This window comes from Odontesthes bonariensis, chromosome 2 (assembly GCF_027942865.1).
Source record: "Odontesthes bonariensis isolate fOdoBon6 chromosome 2, fOdoBon6.hap1, whole genome shotgun sequence".
Lineage (NCBI taxonomy): Eukaryota > Metazoa > Chordata > Actinopteri > Atheriniformes > Atherinopsidae > Odontesthes > Odontesthes bonariensis.
Genome location: NC_134507.1, coordinates 30,413,521 through 30,430,421, shown reverse-complemented (window position 1 = coordinate 30,430,421; position 16,901 = coordinate 30,413,521). Strand labels below are relative to the sequence as shown.

The following is a 16,901-nucleotide window of genomic DNA, read 5'->3' as shown; positions in this document are numbered from 1 at the left end:
AATCTTGCGACGTCTATCGTGAAAGTCATTGATTTATTGTTTACCTTACGGCCAATCTCTCGCCAAGAATTGTTGGTCATTTGAGTGTCCTTGTAGTCTTTACGAGACGTCACATAGAGGTTTTCGTACTTCTTTGATCAGTCGTTCCTCGATTTGCTCCATTCTTTGAAATGTTGACCGGCACACAGCAAACTCTTTCAAAAATGGAGGTGTTGTTGTTCTGAGAGGAAGGAGCTAAACCGTAAAAGTGATTCTGGAAATTACGTTGTTAGCCGACCAATCACAACCCTTACAGTCTCCACGAGTCTCCATCTCCTCGACAGATAGATAGGAATGTTGGACGACGCACTAAGCAACGGAGAGCGTCTCCGGGAGGGTCTCCAACGAGAAAAGCTCTCCGTGGCTTTTCCGGGACGGCTGTAAATGAGGCTTTACAGTACGATACGAATGGTTTCTTGGAGCTCAATTGTTTTACTCGCCTGATTGTTGGAGAACAAGTAGTTTAGCTTAATGGTTTCTCTTTCAAGTCTGTAATATGTCACGCTGGAATAAGGTTAAGTGGTATACCGACTTGTTAGATTTGGAAACATTGGAAAGTTATGGGTTTTGTCACCCGTTTGAACCTAATTCTACTGGTTCAGTCCCCCAGCTTTCAGCACCTGCCGTCAGAACATCAGGGTTTGAGCTTGTGCGGATGAGTTTGTGTGCCAGGAGGGCGAAAATAGACTTCTGACAATGACTTTCTGACCCACAGCTGGTATTAGGTTTGGGACATTTCAGAAGAAACCAAATGCCTTGAATAGATTGGTTTGGAACAACTGCACACTTCCATTAAAGACTAGTGCTGAATGACCAGAAGGTTCCCACCCGGGTCCTCAACTTTCCGTGCAAAGTTTGGAGCAAGTCATGACAGCAAATCTCCTGAATCTCCATCTTCTCAGCTTTGTGCTGGGGTCAGTTACTGTGGTGGCTTTCACAGCTTCTGATTTCAGTCTGTAACCGAAGTGAAGCCTCACCGCTCAGGATTTTTACATGGGCTGCTTGTTGGTTCGATAGAACACAGTGACTCATGTTGGAAAATGCTGTTAATGTGGTTTTGTGGCGCCACTTTCAGTGTAATTTGACCACAAAATTGCCAGACGAAATTAAAGGCAACGACTGCGCCGCGATTTCAGCCACATTTTCTTGTGCAGTGATCACTCAGACACAAAGTTAATGGGACAGATTTTCTCTGTTTCTCAGCTGATTTTCAGCTTCAACACCTTACTCTCAGGAAGGATTTGGTCCTCGGTTCAGCTGATACCAAAGCATTAATTATCCAAAATGCTGAATATTTGTTTCCTTCTGCTCCTTTAATCGGCCTGAGAGCAGACGTGAGCTTTCCATCAGCTTTTAGCTACTTTCCTGCCTCGGTTTGCTCCACTTTGATCGTGTCACCTTGTGAATGTTGTTTCTTGAAGGAGTAAAGTTGTCGAAGTCGGGTTTTTTCCTACAGGGAGATGGGAGCTTAGGTCGAGCCTCTGGGCTGCACTCGTGGAAACTGTCGGCGTTCAGTTCTTTGTTCAAGGACACTTGAGCGGATAACTCTGGGCTGGAGAGTGGAACTCTAATCACAGAGTTACTTCACTGCCCCCACCCTAATGTGGAGTCATTACCGAAGTGACTTCTTTCTATCCAACAGCTCTGAGAACAATTCCCCTTCCAATTATAACCAGGGAGAGGCTGCACACTCAGACCTCTCATTAAAAACGGCACATTTCATTCCTTTACACAAAATAGACTAAATTTTTAGTTTCTGAGTAAGTCCTGTAAGTCTATGATTCTACACCCAGACGTGACTGATTGGAAATATTAAAAAGTTTACGACTCATGCTGCAGATGATGCAGGGTCAGATGTTTAATAACCGGACACAAGCGGGTCTGAGATGGACCGTGTGGAGGCAGGTTTCTGACTGGATTGTTCATGGGACACTAATACGATGCATTAGCGGATGGCTGTTTACACGAAAAATACCACGACGGTGACACAGTGTCAGTTCTTTGGCTGTGTTCGAAAATGCATACTTCTCCTACTTCTCATAGTAACTTTTTGAGTTAGTATGCGAGTTTGAGTAAGCGAGAAGTTCCCGGTTGCATACTAGATTCGCCGAAATGTTGGGTATGCATCATGAGGTTACTACTTATACTCAAACTACCCAAAATGCAACGTAACGTGACGTCGCAGATCGTCATTTCCTGTCAAAACGGCAGTTTCAAGCTAGCTACAACGAGGGTAGGTTCACTTCCTGTTTTCAAAACAAAAGCACCAATTGTATCGTAATGGCTTTCCCTATGATTAAAGGCAACGGGTATTTTATTTTGTGAAAATAACCGGAAGTGCGTTGCTCACTGCGGCTAGCTTTAGGAGCGCCGAATTCATGGGAACAAAATTGTAAATAGCCGGTATTTTGTCAGGTTTTCAACACGTTGGGGATCTAAACGACTACTCTCTCTCCTGAAAATGTTTCAAATGTTGCTAAAGTTTACAGAATTTAGAGCTTAAGCGAAATCAGCTTCAGGCCGGCTGATTTCGGCTCGGCAGGAGCGAAATGCATTGTGGGTAAACGCTCTGCATGCTTTCTGATCGATCAGTATGAAAGTATGTAGTATGTAGTATGCGGTTTCGAACAGAGCCTTAGGCTCTGGAGTGATAGCCATCTTGGAAAAGCTACCCCTGTATTGACACATGTATATTGAGCTGGAGCCTTTTTTATACAGATGAACTACTTATGAACTGTTTTGAATCAAATCTCTTTGTTCGCTTCACACTGACTCAAAGTGCTTTCATTGTCTAAAGTTTATTTCAAACTTTGTGATCGACGCTATGCTGCATATTAGCATTTATATCAGAATCTGTTTATTCTTTATTATAGACCCCAACATGGAATCCTTTAAAATACGACTGTTATATGAGTTTATCTCGACTCCAAAGCAATGTTTGAAACGGAGTAGACGGCTCCAGGTTTCATACTGTTGATAAATGATAAATCGTTTACATTGAGTTGCTTTCTGTTAAACGGAGGGCTCGTAGCTCTTTCACGTGACACCCCGGCACAGTAAATGGGTTCTTATTGGGCAGCTTTGACCATCCACCATGGTGCTCTATTCAATGGTAGCGGACGGGCAGCTGGGAACATGTAAACTATCACAACAGCAACACGAACAAGTGAATGAATGGTTTCTCCTCTTTCATCTCTTTTTTTTTTTTTTTTTTTTTTTTTTTTTGTTGTTCTGTCCTTTTAACCTTTCAGCCCTTCCTCCTCCCTCTATCTCTACGATGCCTCGTCTCCTCCAGCAGCGTCTGTCCAGCAGATGAGTTCCTAATGATTTATTGACGATGGGTTTTCTTTAAAAGAGACGTCACCGCTGTCCCAGAAAACCTTTTAGCTTCTGGCCTTTCTGATGCTCCTGGAAGCATGAATGCGGTGCACTGTGGGGTCAGTCTGTCATGCATGTCATACATGCTGGTGTTCTGTGCACATACATGTTGACAGGTCCAGCTTTGTGGAGCCCAAGTCCTTTTCCCCTCAGAGGACATTACAGCGGATGGATTATATCTACATGACACACTTATTGTTCAAGTGTCATCGTGTATAGATCAAAATACAAAGAAAACAAATAAAAATGGTTCCCAGGGACTGTTTTCTGAACTGTATTCATGAGTCACTCAGTCAGTAAAAGGTCATATTTGTGACTGTCACATAATAATCGTGATTGTTACAACTTTAACCTTTATGGATCCATGATTGTAACAACATTCAGTGGGGTCACATGGCACTGAAAGGATCGGATTATTGGCTAAATTACAATCAGACTGAGTTATTACATTCATGTAGACACCTTAATCCAGTGATACTCACTTTTTTTTCACCAGAGCCACATTGGCAGCAAAATCAAGAGAAGAGCCACTTCTACCACAACATACTAAAGTCCCCTTTTGCAAATATGCATTTCTACATATAAAACAAAAAAAGAAACAACACAGCCAATACATTTTCAATTAGGGCCACATTTACCTTAATACTGGGATGAGCAGAAGCTGGCATGCATGTCCTTGACTTTCTTCATGTTGTATTTGTAGTTTGTTGTTGTAATCATAGTGAGACATTCAGGATGAGCATGGTTTTTGTGTTGGTTTTTGCCCTTTTTTAATCAAAAAGCATCTTGCGCTGGCTAAAGGAGCTAGCGTGCACTGCGGTCAGGTGAGACGGTGGTTTAAGCGGGCTGCGTTGCCAGGTTTAACAGTTCCCCCTTTAGGAAACACCATTAAGCCTTAATTAATACTTAATGAAAATACTTAATAATACAAAAACGCAAACTTAATAAAAATACTTAATACTGTGCTGCATTCGCTGTGTGTTATTTGAAAAAATGTATTGTTATTGTTACCATTTTGTTATAAGCAACTATGCGAGTGCGAGCCGCCGATTAAAGCTTGAGGAGCCGCGCTATGAGTATATCTACCTTAATCTGACAAGAAATTGGATCGGATTAAGACCCCGAGATAACTGGGCTGAAAGTCACTCTAAACCTGCTTGTAAACGCTGAAGCACGTGGTGATTTAGACTTTGCGTTCTGCGCATGCTCCAGATGTTTTCCCGGGGTCGTGATCCAGAAGTCAAAGGAGACGATATTACTGTTGTTGTCGCCGTCAGAAAGAAACAAACAACGCGATGGAGAATGCTCCGTTGTGCATCGAGTTTGTGCAACAAGCAGCTCATCACAGACCAAATGTAGAGGGACGTAGCTTCATCTTGCTCTGCGTTCTCCATCTTTCTCCAATGCCTGAGTTTGTTGTTGTTGTTGGTGGTGAAGAGGTCAACAGGAAGTGGCTCTATTAGCAATAGTTGGAATGGGTACTGCGCCACCTATCATACCGGGGTGTAACGACGCGCTCGCCGTTACCTCCGTATTCAATCGCGGATTGAACTGAACTATAAGAAAACAAAGGCGAAACTTACCCCAACCGGCTGCCCTGTCCTCCTGTGGTGTCACATCAAAAGAGGTCCCCGGGGGCATGACCCTTTAAATATGGTTCCGGAGGACAGTAGCAAATAGGAGGGGGGAGTAGGGGAGTGTAAAGATGAATAAAGATGTTTATTTGGTTTGGATGGAGAGTATTGTTATTGTAAAGAGTTTTGATTTTGCATGCGTTTCATTAAACACACCTTCATTGCCACTGAAAGCTGCAGTCTGCAACTCTTTTTCAAGCATAATGCCTGGAACTGTCCGGGGATTCTGAAAGTTGTACATTAAATACCCCAATACAAAAAAAAGAGTTCTCCAGGTCCCCTATATGTCCCGCTAGGTCCCTCCAAAGCCAGCAGGTTTGTTTACAAAATTGCAGACCGGACCGGTAAAAGGTAACCAATCAGGTTGACGAGCTGGGCTCTGCTGCCTGTCAATCACCGATTGTGCACGCGCGATACAAGGTAGGCTCGTCCCCACGCTTATTTATCTGGACTATTGAACTTCATTACGGGCTAGTCTACTTACTGTGTCTTCCATGATCGCAAATGACAGGTGAGTTGATGAATGAGGAGTCGTGTGGGTGCATCTGGCGTGCACGTAGACGTGCACGAGTTCTCATGTGTTTTGATGGGGCGGGACAGGAAGTTGAATAACTTTTTATTTTTCGGTTAAACAATAAGCATTTCTTGCATTTTGCGACTACGGAGGTCACCGTTTTCAACTTCAAGCGTTCTGATAGATCATGTAAACTCTTAAAATGCCAAAAACTGAGTGTTTCATTCATCTGGAAGGTGTCAAACACATCCAGCGTCAGCGTTGTCCACAGGCAGATGTGCTCGGCTTCACTGACACCTCTGAGCTTTTAAGTGTTTCTCCTGACCTGCTGCCGTACGTATAAAAGTTGCAGCAGAACTGCAAACACTGGGGAGCTGTGACTCATCAGCACATCTCAGCCTATTAATCTGCTCTGTATTTGTGTTTGTTCCGTCTGATCTCCATTCATCACGTCTGCTTTACTTTCAGCACACGTTCCCTCTCCATGCTCACTGCAAACACTCCAGTTTATCGCTCACACTCATCTTTATCTCTGCTTTAATGCCCCTTTTGCCCCGCTCATACGCAGCTTCTCCCTGTGGTTTTTTGTGTCCCTCTGTGTATTGTTTTTAAAAATCTCCTCTGAGTCACTGACTCGTCCACGTGTCGTGACCTTTCTTCTGGTTTGCCACGGCCACTTCTCAGGCCGGCCTCAGCCCCGGCAGCTCATTGTGAGTCGGTAGTTGTTATCTCTTTGATTTAAGTTGGAGCTGCACGTGCGTTTCATCCCATTGCGGTATGGCTGTAAACTGTAGGCCTGCTGCTTCCCGTGTTTGGATACGGTGGGTTTTATTTCAGATTTATAGAGTCAACACAAATGACTAAATTAAAGGGTTCAACAGATCGTTTCTTATGTTTTATTCTGCTTTTTGTGAATGATTTGTGTATTTGTGTGATCCCCGGGTGAAAATGAAAGAGTCACACGTCTGAAACTGTGTGAGAAAACAACTTGTTTGCTAAGTTTTGTCCTAATGAAGGTTTCCCACTGACAGATTCTCCATCCAAAACAAACACTTGACACCCAAACAGTGTTGTATTTTGACTGGTTTAGCTCATCAAAGCTTTGTTGGGCCTCCAAACAAACAACCTTAAATTACAGCTTGTTTTCTCAGTAGAAATGACAGCCCACATCGTGTTGCAGCCAACTCCATCTCATCCCAGCCATCCCTTCTTGACCAAACGTCTCGTTTGCATTCAGCGGCTCGTTTCCTTCCAGCCCGGGTATTGGTGACTCAACTGATAATTGCTTGTGCGTTTCTCCTGGATGTGTTGACAGGAAGAAGTGGAGGCAGAGAACAGAAGGAACACGAGGGCCAAAGTGACGCCAACGCTGACTCCACATAAAGAGGAGGTAACAACCGGCGAGACGTGCACATTTCATCCACATTTAACACACAGATGTGCAGACTCTGATGCTCCCAGCATGGCGAATTCATGGATAACACATGAATATAACACACACTGTTCTAGGATGTGACTAATTCATGACACCGTAGCCATCGTCCCAGTTCTATCAGGTTTCTGTCTGCGGAACTTCATGCTCACAGCAGTTCAAAGCTGACCAATCAAATCAAAAGATTTGGTTTAAAAGGCCGGTCTCAGTTATTATTTGATTGATTAAAAACATTTTACGATAAAACAGCCGAAGGGAGCGCATCAGCGGCAGCTCTGAGCTAACAAGAGCTAATCAGCAACAGTACGCGTTCATTCCTTAATTGGTCTTAAAGTATTGGTGAAATAAAGACGGATAATGCCTTATTCAGAGGCTGTATTGTAAGTGTTTTAGGAACATTTCACATGAGTAAATACCCATGTTGCATCCTGGCAGACTAACCCTGTTTCCCTGCTCTGCGATCAGAACTCTTCCCCAGCAGGTTGCCATGACTCCCCGAGCAGCATCCGCAGCAGAAAGGAGGGAACGCTGCAGAAGATTGGAGGCTTCCTGCAGAGCTCTCCCACACTGTTCGGCACGAAAGGTCCGTGTGTAAATCTGAAGTGTGGGATGTTTTTTTTTTTTCTCTTCTTCTTCAGAGATGTAAGAACTGTAAACCCCGATTCTTTGTGTGAGAAAATCTAGAGTTAAGAGGGGTGAAAATCAGAGTGTAAAAACCAGTTAGAGGAGGATTAAATGCAAAATGATGCACTGACAGAGGATTTCTGAACCGCACAAAAACAGATCCTCAGAGGTCTTTAAGAGCTGAAACGTTGTACACAACAAGAATATGAATGTAGATCAAGCAGCGTAACTAAGTGTTCCAGTTGATCTTTGTTTGTAGAGCAGCTGTGTGACTAAATGAGACATTAAATATCAGGATGTTTTTCCATTCAATTTAGTTTAAAGTACAGAATAAGAGGTGAAAATTTGTAAATATTCTATAATATTCTACAGTTTTACAAACAGACTTTGATCAGTATAAAAACGCTGATTTTACACAATCCCTCGTATTCATATCACATCACACAGCAACAAAAAGATCATCGACAGCTTCGTCAGATGATTCCTCCTTCTTAATAAAGACGTTCCTTTAAATGTAATTCATGCACTCACACGCAATGTTCTGTATTACCTCTAAAAACATCTGTGGCATCCAGCCGAACTGGTTAACAGAATAATATCCATCATTATTGTTATGGATCAATAAATCAATCGAAATCTATATTTAACACCAGAAGCGTGCTCATAAATTCATTAAACGCTCGCTCCTGCGTTCAGTCATAACAGGTTTAAACAAAACGCACAAAGACGAGCCTCAGAGTTCCTGCTGGAGCTATTCTGGCAAAGATGATGCAGGTGAGTCAGTAACTGGAGAAGGGCAGCAAGTGAGGGCCACTAATGATGTCTTAGAGGGGATAGTTAGGTCGGCGAATATACCAGAATCGAGCGAAGTCCTCTTTGTTTCAACCTCGGGGACCAGCAGTTTCGCTCAGTTAATTGTCGCTCCAGGGTTCTTCACAAGCACGGGTCCAGTGGTCTGACCCATCATCGCTTGCTTGTTGTTCCCTCTGCTCCTTTTATGCTTCTTTTTTAGTTCCTAAAAGCCTTTTTATTTTAAGGACCGCTCCATCCTTCCCCCGGTTTCACCCAGACAGGAAATCACAACAATCCTGGCTGTCCCGTCTGCTCGTGATGACATCGGTGCCTTTAACCGCTGTTTGAAAAATAAATAAGGACACTTCATAAACTTATATTAAACAAATGAGTCAGAACCTCTTATGTTGTCTCCACAGCCAAGAAGATGATGAGTCTGGTAAGCGGTCGGAGTGACGTGGATTCAGCTTCCTCCTCCTCCTCCTTCAGTCTGAGAGTCAAGAAGAACAAAAAGAAACTTTACACGCCTGAAATCTCAGCTCCCATGGACATGCCCTCCCACCCAGTAAGTCTCATCCTGCGTGGTTAAAATAATATATTTGCCATTTAGCAGGGAGAGTCCGTCTCTGGATTAAAGAGACTTTGTTTGTGCGTCGATACAAAACAACTTACTTTCCCCAAGTCCTAATTCAGGACTACAATTCCTATAATGTTATTAGAGCCTAAAAACTGATGGGAAATACGTCTAATCGTATACTGAGCAGTATAAGACAGAAGTGATGCATTACAGAAGCTGGCTTTCCCTCAGCAAATCTGAAGCAATATCTCTGAAGGCTACAAAAAGATTGAATCTGGCACATTTCCATTAATTAGCTGTGTAGAGTCACCAGAGGGTGGCGGTATAAGCTAATTATCTTGGGATTCAGGAGAAGAAGTGTAAGAATGCCCAGCTTAATGTGATGGGGTGGGGGTGGATGGGACTCGGCTGGGCTCAGCCCAATGAAGCATCAGGATGCCACCTATGGTGAGGACATTGGAGGCCGGCTAAAGTGTGAGCGATTCCCAGCGTCTGCTGGTGGGCTCACCCGGAACCAAAGCTCTGGTGGGGGGCTCGACTCTAAAGAAAAGGAGTGGCAGCTCTACTCCGAGCCCCCTCCAGATGGTCGAGTTATTTCAGCCAAACGTACCCGAGACTTCATCCTTTTAATCACAACCCAGATCTCGTGACCACGGTTGAGGGTTGGAACAGTCGGAGGATTGAAAGCTTTGCCTTCCTCACCTTTCTGTCTGAGAAGCATGGCCTCACGGTCAGTGCACGCTGAAGGTCATGGCTTGCAGAAACCAACAGAAGCACATCATCCGCAAAGAGCGGAGCTGCAACTCAGATTTCCAGACCAGGTGCCGTCCTCTCCCCAACAGGATCGGGACGAGGGGCAGCCGACACAGCTCTTGCTTTGGTTATACAGGGACTCCATGGCCCAACGAAGCAACTCTGGAAGCCCGTTACTCTGCAAGGGTACAGATCTGGTCCAGTGTTGGGCGAAACCCACTCTGCTCCTCCTGAATCTGAGGGTTGATGGGAGCGTTTCCCAGGGAGGCCGAGTAGTGGGACCCCCTTCTTAAACATAGGAGCCTCGATTTTCCACTCCACAGGCGCTGTCCCAGACCTCCATGGGGGCTTGAAGCAGCACAACAGTCCCACACCGGGACACTTCCACACTTCTCAGGGTGAATCTGGTCCAACCTTGGTCCAGCCCGTTTGGGTTTAACAAGTCTGTCCATCCTTCCCCAGGACCAACGGGGCTGATGATGTGACTACAAAGTCAATCGTCAGCCTTTGGCCTCAGGTGGCCAGGACCTGGGAACGCTTAAGAACCACTTTCTCCATGACTAATGGCCTGTTTCCACTATGCGGTCCGGTACTTGGAGGTGGTTCCAAATTATGGATGTTATTTGCTTTTATTTGCTATTTGCGCTATTTGGCACGCACTGCACCCACCCCTGAGGGTCCCCTTGGTACAGTGGGAACGCAAGCTGACCCCAAAGGGACCCGACCCGCACCGGACTGCATAGTGGAAACGAGGCTTAAGAGTTATTTCCTCCCAGTCATGCCCCTCAATCATTGGGGCACTGAAGCCCCCCAGGGGGCACCCTCTCCAGGACGTCAGGGTAATCTGAGCTCCTGCCGACCCTCTCGCTCAACGATGTGAAGACGGGAGAGAAATGTTGTTTCATTGTTCTTTTATTTCCCCGCCCAGCAGAGGTGGTTGCTTCTTCATTTCTAACAGATTAAACATGCTTCTCCATGTCTGCACTTTATAACCAAACCCACCTGAAAGCTCAACTTTCAGTTGTACTGATGAGCTGTGCTCCTCCTGCGTCCAGTTCCAGGCCTAATCTGACGGTTACCTTTCATCCTGTCGTCTCCTCTTAGATCATCAGCCGGATGCCGGAGGAGAGAGACGGCGACCATCAGATCATTAAGAGGCGCCTCCGCTCCAGAGTGGTGAAATAATTAACCCTCAGAGTACAGTAAATGTTTATGGGTCTTTTTTTTTTCTGTCTTTAAAATGGTCTTTAAGATATTAGCGGAGCATTTAGCTGCTTATGATCACTCTACAGTATTTACCTGTAAAGTTCCTGAGACTGTGTGTGTGTTTAGCTTCATCGTCATTAAGAACCTGGTCAGAGTTCTCTGATGTTCATCCATCCAAAAAGCTAATTTCCTGAACTGTTCAGATATTTTAGATGATTTTTTTTTTCACGGTTTCTTCCTGTAATCTTCACATTTACCATCAAATGACTCCAAACTCACTGCTGCTACGTCCTAATAAACACTAAGCACTCAGCATTTTTATGCATTTCCTGTATATACACTTTACATGTGCAATTCTGCCCTCTGTATAAAACATCACAGGATTATACGACCCACACAAAGCCACACGTTGGCCTTCCAACCGCCACGTTCCTTAAAAATCCTGCAGCTCTACTCAAAAAATAGATTTTTTGGGGGGGGTCCCACATGTAAAAATGTCATCATATTTGTGATGCCAGAAGCCTCGAGCTCTAATTTCTCACTTTGCTCTGGAGATAAATTGGAATTACAGCAAGTTTCTGCTAAAGAAATACAGAGTCGTGGCTCCGACTGCTCAACAGATGGACACTTTTATGGAAATGTCAGGTTACTGCAACCAAACAGTAGCACGAATACTAACGGAGAGATGAGGGACGAAGCGAAGGTTTGTAGGAGAAATGATGCTAAACGAAGCACGGACTTCCATACGTGCACTCCAGAGCAGACGCCCACTCGTTACTTCTATAACCACATTACATTCAGTTAAATTTTCATTTTTTAAATGGGATTTAGTCGTTAAAAACAGTCGACGCGTCTCCCTGCACATGCCAAATTTTAGATTTCCGGCTTTCTTTGCAAAATGCTCACTTCATTAATGGATATGTTAGAAGACGGTGCAGAAATGATGGTTTTTCACTTTAAAACTTCCACCCAGCCCGGCGACAAACGAGCCATTTGTGATGAAATTCAGCTTCCAAGCATTTGGAGTAGAGCTGCTCGGGTTTTTTTTCTTTTTTTTCCCCCAGTGCTTCAAGCTTCATAGTTACCGCCTGATGTGCTCAAACTGCGTTAGATATGGGCATGAAATGACCCATATGTGGACACAGGTCTAACATCTTTAGGGTGCACTCTGCTGCAGAACGTGCAACGCTCACCAACTCAAACTGCACTTTACTTTCTGCACTCTGAGTCGTACAGAGTACGTCTGCCCATTTGGGAAGAAGTGGGTTAAAAACGCTTTCATGGAGTCGTATGATTAGTTTATCTATCATACCGACTTCTTTTTGGGTCACTTTATTCCGTTCTTGATGAAGGACTGTTGATTTTTACTTTTATATTTGTTCTTTTCATGTTTATCATGTCTATTCTCCTTCATGGCTCCCCACCAGCCAATTAAAAAACGTGTTTTCTGTTCTCATTTTGCCTCTTTTTGTCATTGCTTTAAAGGTCTAAGTGTGTTACAGTAACTCGCTGCATCTGTACGTCTGCATCTATCTCAGCTCAACACCCAGAATCCTGCTGTAATCTGTTCACAGCAGGACTCCAGCACCTCTTATCAGCACTAATCACTCCCCAAGAACACAGAATGAGGGAATAAATTAATCACAGACGCTACGCGACTGCATACCAGCACTCAAGTGTCAAGAAACCGTTTCAGCTTAGAGTTTTTGCAGGAATTCTACTGTGTGGAAGTGAGAGAAAGGAGCTTGAGAGCTGTCGCTGAGGAGTGTGGGCATAGATGCAGATGCATGTAAACTCAGCCAAAAGGAGAATGCGTCGAGGTTTTGTGTAAATAATCGTAGATCAGAGAGTTCAGTAACCTAATCTGCAGGATAAAAAGCTCTGTCTTTAAAATGGTCTTTAAGATATTAGCGGAGCATTTAGCTGCTTATGATCACTCTACAGTATTTACCTGTAAAGTTCCTGAGACTGTGTGTGTGTTTAGCTTCATCGTCATTAAGAACCTGGTCAGAGTTCTCTGATGCAGATGCATGTAAACTCAGCCAAAAGGAGAATGCGTCGAGGTTTTGTGTAAATAATCGTAGATCAGAGAGTTCAGTAACCTAATCTGCAGGATAAAAAGCTTTCAGCGACTGAAGGAGCCTTGTGAGTTAGCTGATGGACACAATGAGTCCAGCACACGGGGAGAAACGGGGCTTAAAGGGATAGTTCGCCTCTTTTGACATGAAGCTGTATGACATCCCATATTAGCAATATCATTTCTGAACATTTTCTTACCCCCTGCTGCGTCCTGTGAGCCGAGTTCCAGCCTTGTGGTGGCCATTTATGTTTGTAAATCATAATTTCTATCAATTTAGTTTCCTTTGGGCAGTTAGGATATACTTAGGTTAGTTTGGAATCAAAATCTGTAATTAATTTTTATATATGAAATTGTTTAGATTATTTTGGTAACTTTCAGACCCTCGCATTAATTAGAGAGATTAAGAACACACCGGGGGGGGGGGGCGTGGCGTGTTGGAGGAGCTTTTTGTTTGTCAAATGTCCGCTGTGAAGACTGGAGGTTTTGGTAAAATTATTATTTTTTTTTTTTCCACTTTTTGAGCTTGTAAAATCAGATTAAGTTAGCTTTCGTTTTTCATCTAAGTTGTAAGAGATTTTTAGTTAATGTTCATATTTTTTGTTGGAAATAAACTACATATATTTTATTTATTTATATATTTTAAACAATCAAGTCAGAAGTGCGTGCAAGAATCAAACCACCTGCTGCCACCCACGGCCTTTCTTAGAAAATGTAGTTTGGAAACTTAGAAGGCCATGACAGGCCTCGTTTTTGCGTTGATGAAGGTAGTCCGGCTAGTTGGCTGGGGTTTAAAAAATAAAGCGTTTTGCTTCTCAAAACAATATGCGTTCAAAAGAGTAATACATTTGCATCACAAAATCGTTCTCCAGGAAAAAGTCAGACCTCACAATCGCTTGGTGCTATTTTCTCTCCCTTCGTATCACTGCCTGCTGCTGACAGCCGCGCCTGTTACGGTGTTTGCTGCTCGGAAGCAGGGGACTGCTCGGTCTGCACAGCAGGCAGTGATACTCACTATTTTTTTTTCACCAGAGCCACATTGGCAGCAAAATCAAGGGAAGAGCCACTTTTACCACAACATACTAAAGTCCCCTTTAGCAAATATGCATTTCTACATATAAAACAAAAAAAGAAACAACACAGCCAATACATTTTCAATTCAGACCACAGTTACCTTAATACTGGGATGAGCAGAAGCTGGCGTGCATGTCCTTGACTTTCTTCATGTTGTATTTGTAGTTTGTTGTTGTAATCATAGTGAGACATTCAGGATGAGCATGGTTTTTGTGCTGATTTTTGCCCTTTTTTTGATTAAAAACCGATCCATTGTGCCTGCATCTCGCGCTGGCTAAAGGAGCTAGCGTGCTCTGCGGTCAGGTGAGACGGGGGTTTAAGCGGGCTGCGTTGCCAGGTTTAACAGAGCCCCCTTTAGGAAACACCATTAAGCCTTAATTAATACTTAATGAAAATACTTAATAATACAAAAACGCAAACTTAATAAAAATACTTACTGTGCAGTATTCGCTGTATGTTATTTGAATAAAATTGTTATTGTTACCATATTGTTATAAGCTACTATGCGAGTGCGAGACACCAGTTAAAGCTTGAGGAGCCGCGCAATGAATATCTCTGGTCTTCACCTTGAAACAGTCACTGCAGGCGGCAGCAGGCAGTGATACGAAGGGAGAGAAAATAGGGCCAAGCGATTGTGAGGTCTGATTTTTTTCCTGGAAAACGGTTTTGTGATGCAAATGTATCACTCTTTTGAACGCATATTGTTTTGAGAAGCAAAACGCTTTATTTTTTAAACCCCAGCCAACTAGCTGGACTACCTTCATCAACACCAAAACGAGGCTGGAACTCGGCTCACAGGACGCAGCAGGGGGTAAGAAGATGTTCATAAATGATGTTGCTAGTATGGGTTGTCATACAGCTTCATGTCAAAAGAGACGAACTATCCCTTTAATAAGACACTGAAACGCTGGTAAATTGGATTGAGAACTTCATGGTAGACATACTGAAACTGAGCAGAGGACAAAATTATTTGTCCAGCAGCCTGATGTGAATCATTTTGAGGTCAACACTGTTAAAAGGTTTATATTACAGTCATTATTAGTTATTTTTAATGACATCACTAATTTCCTGTTGACACCCTATTTTAAAAACACCATGTCGTTACTCAAATGTGGCTTCACTAACGTGATTTTTGTCTTCTAAGCAATCAGCTGTCGCAGAGACGGACTAAAGATATCTTTAAATATACAGATAGAAACAGACTTTAATGCGTTTTCACACTGGAGGAGAGGACAGGCAGCCACGTGCACTCTGATGAAACTTAAAGGGACATATAGCTGAGCGCAGCGAAGTTCAGACGAGCCTCAAAGACCAGCAGACAAACATGTTTTTACCAGTTTGGTAAAAACGTTGCTGTGCTCCCACCCCCGTCCACATCTTTGTGCAGGTTTGTTTAGATTAAAACCACATTTTCATTGAACTGCCTCTAAAAGGAAAAATGTGTTATTAGTGATTGAAAACTGCCTTTATGTGAGCCAGGTGTGGACTGGTTATAAAGTGGGGGGGCAATTGGTTGCTCACATAAAGAGATGTGAATGTTAAAGTAAGAAAGGAGAAATCCTTTAGGAAAATTACAATGATCATGCAGGCATTGGAGAAGCCAAATGTATGCGTGTGTGTACCATTCAGCAGCAAACTGATTCAGAGTGCTTTATCTGAAAACTAGGGCTGGGCGAGTTAACTCGTTATTATCGCATTAAGTCATTAATTATTTTGCGCCGACAAATATTTTATTGCGCGTTAACGCAGGTTTTATTATTTATTTTATTATTGTAAAAGTCTGTCGCTCACAGGCTTTTATTATTGTAAAAGTCTGTTGCTCACAGGCTTTTATTTTGTAAAAGTCTGTTGCTCACAAGCTTTTATTTTGTTAAAGTCTGTTGCTCACAGGCTTTTATTTTGTAAAAGTCTATTGCTCACAGGCTTTTATTTTGTAAAAGTCTGTTGCTGTCTGCTGCAGAACCAGAAAAGAAAGTAATCGGCGGATCCACCAAACATGGAGAAGGGTACGGAACTTTTACTCGGCCATTTTCATTTTAAAGTTCTTCCAGACGGCGGAGTCGACAGAACCAAAGTCATCTGTAAACACTGCCAAGTTGAATTGTCTTCTCAGCGTAGTAGTTCCAGTCTAAAATATCACTTAAAGGCAAAACACACAACTGATAGCAGCAAGTCATTCAAGGAAACAGACAGTGGAGCGAGGCTTCTACATAAAAACTACAGAAAGATGCTGATGTTAAAAGTGTGTTTGCACAACAAATGTTATGGCACTTTCATTCATATGGCAGCACATTTAAAATAAAACTAAATGCTAAAAGCTATACAGTACTTTTGGATTCATTTTTGGATTTTGCGTACAAATGCGATTAATCGTGATTAATCAGAGAAATCCTGTGATTAATTCGATTAAACATTTTAATCGGTGCCCAGCCCTAATGAAAACCATTAAAACAACATGCACCAGCAACACATAACACGCCTGAACCCAAAGAAAGCAGCCACTACAGTGTAGTTGAGTTACTAAAATAAGTCTTAATTCAGTCGATCACATGCTGTGGAAAACAAAGATGTAAATAAAGCACATGTACAGTTCCACATGTACAGAAAGTGCACCGTCTTTCAGTTCCAGGCTTTTATGAAGGAGGACAAAATACTAAAGGAACAACCTGGACATCAGCACAAGGTGCCCTTTTACCTTCAGAGCTGCTTAATTAATTAATTTGTGGCATCCTTTCAACACGGTGCTGGAAACATTCCTCAGAGATTTTGCTCCATATTGAGACATGACAGCATCCTGCAGA

General features: G+C 43.1%; 1 protein-coding gene across 1 annotated transcript in view; it reads left to right on the top strand.

Annotated features, from left to right (window-relative positions):
- The window catches only part of kif20ba (kinesin family member 20Ba), a 75,995-nt gene extending 63,588 nt beyond the window's left edge, over positions 1–12,407 (top strand). Inside the window, exons 32-35 of the mRNA XM_075481236.1 lie at positions 6,881–6,955; positions 7,463–7,580; positions 8,833–8,978; positions 10,848–12,407. Of these exons, the coding sequence (XP_075337351.1) occupies positions 6,881–6,955; positions 7,463–7,580; positions 8,833–8,978; positions 10,848–10,928 (420 nt within the window). The 3' untranslated portion in view covers positions 10,929–12,407. The remainder of the gene's footprint in view (positions 1–6,880; positions 6,956–7,462; positions 7,581–8,832; positions 8,979–10,847) is intronic.
- The last annotated feature ends 4,494 nt before the right edge of the window (positions 12,408–16,901 follow it).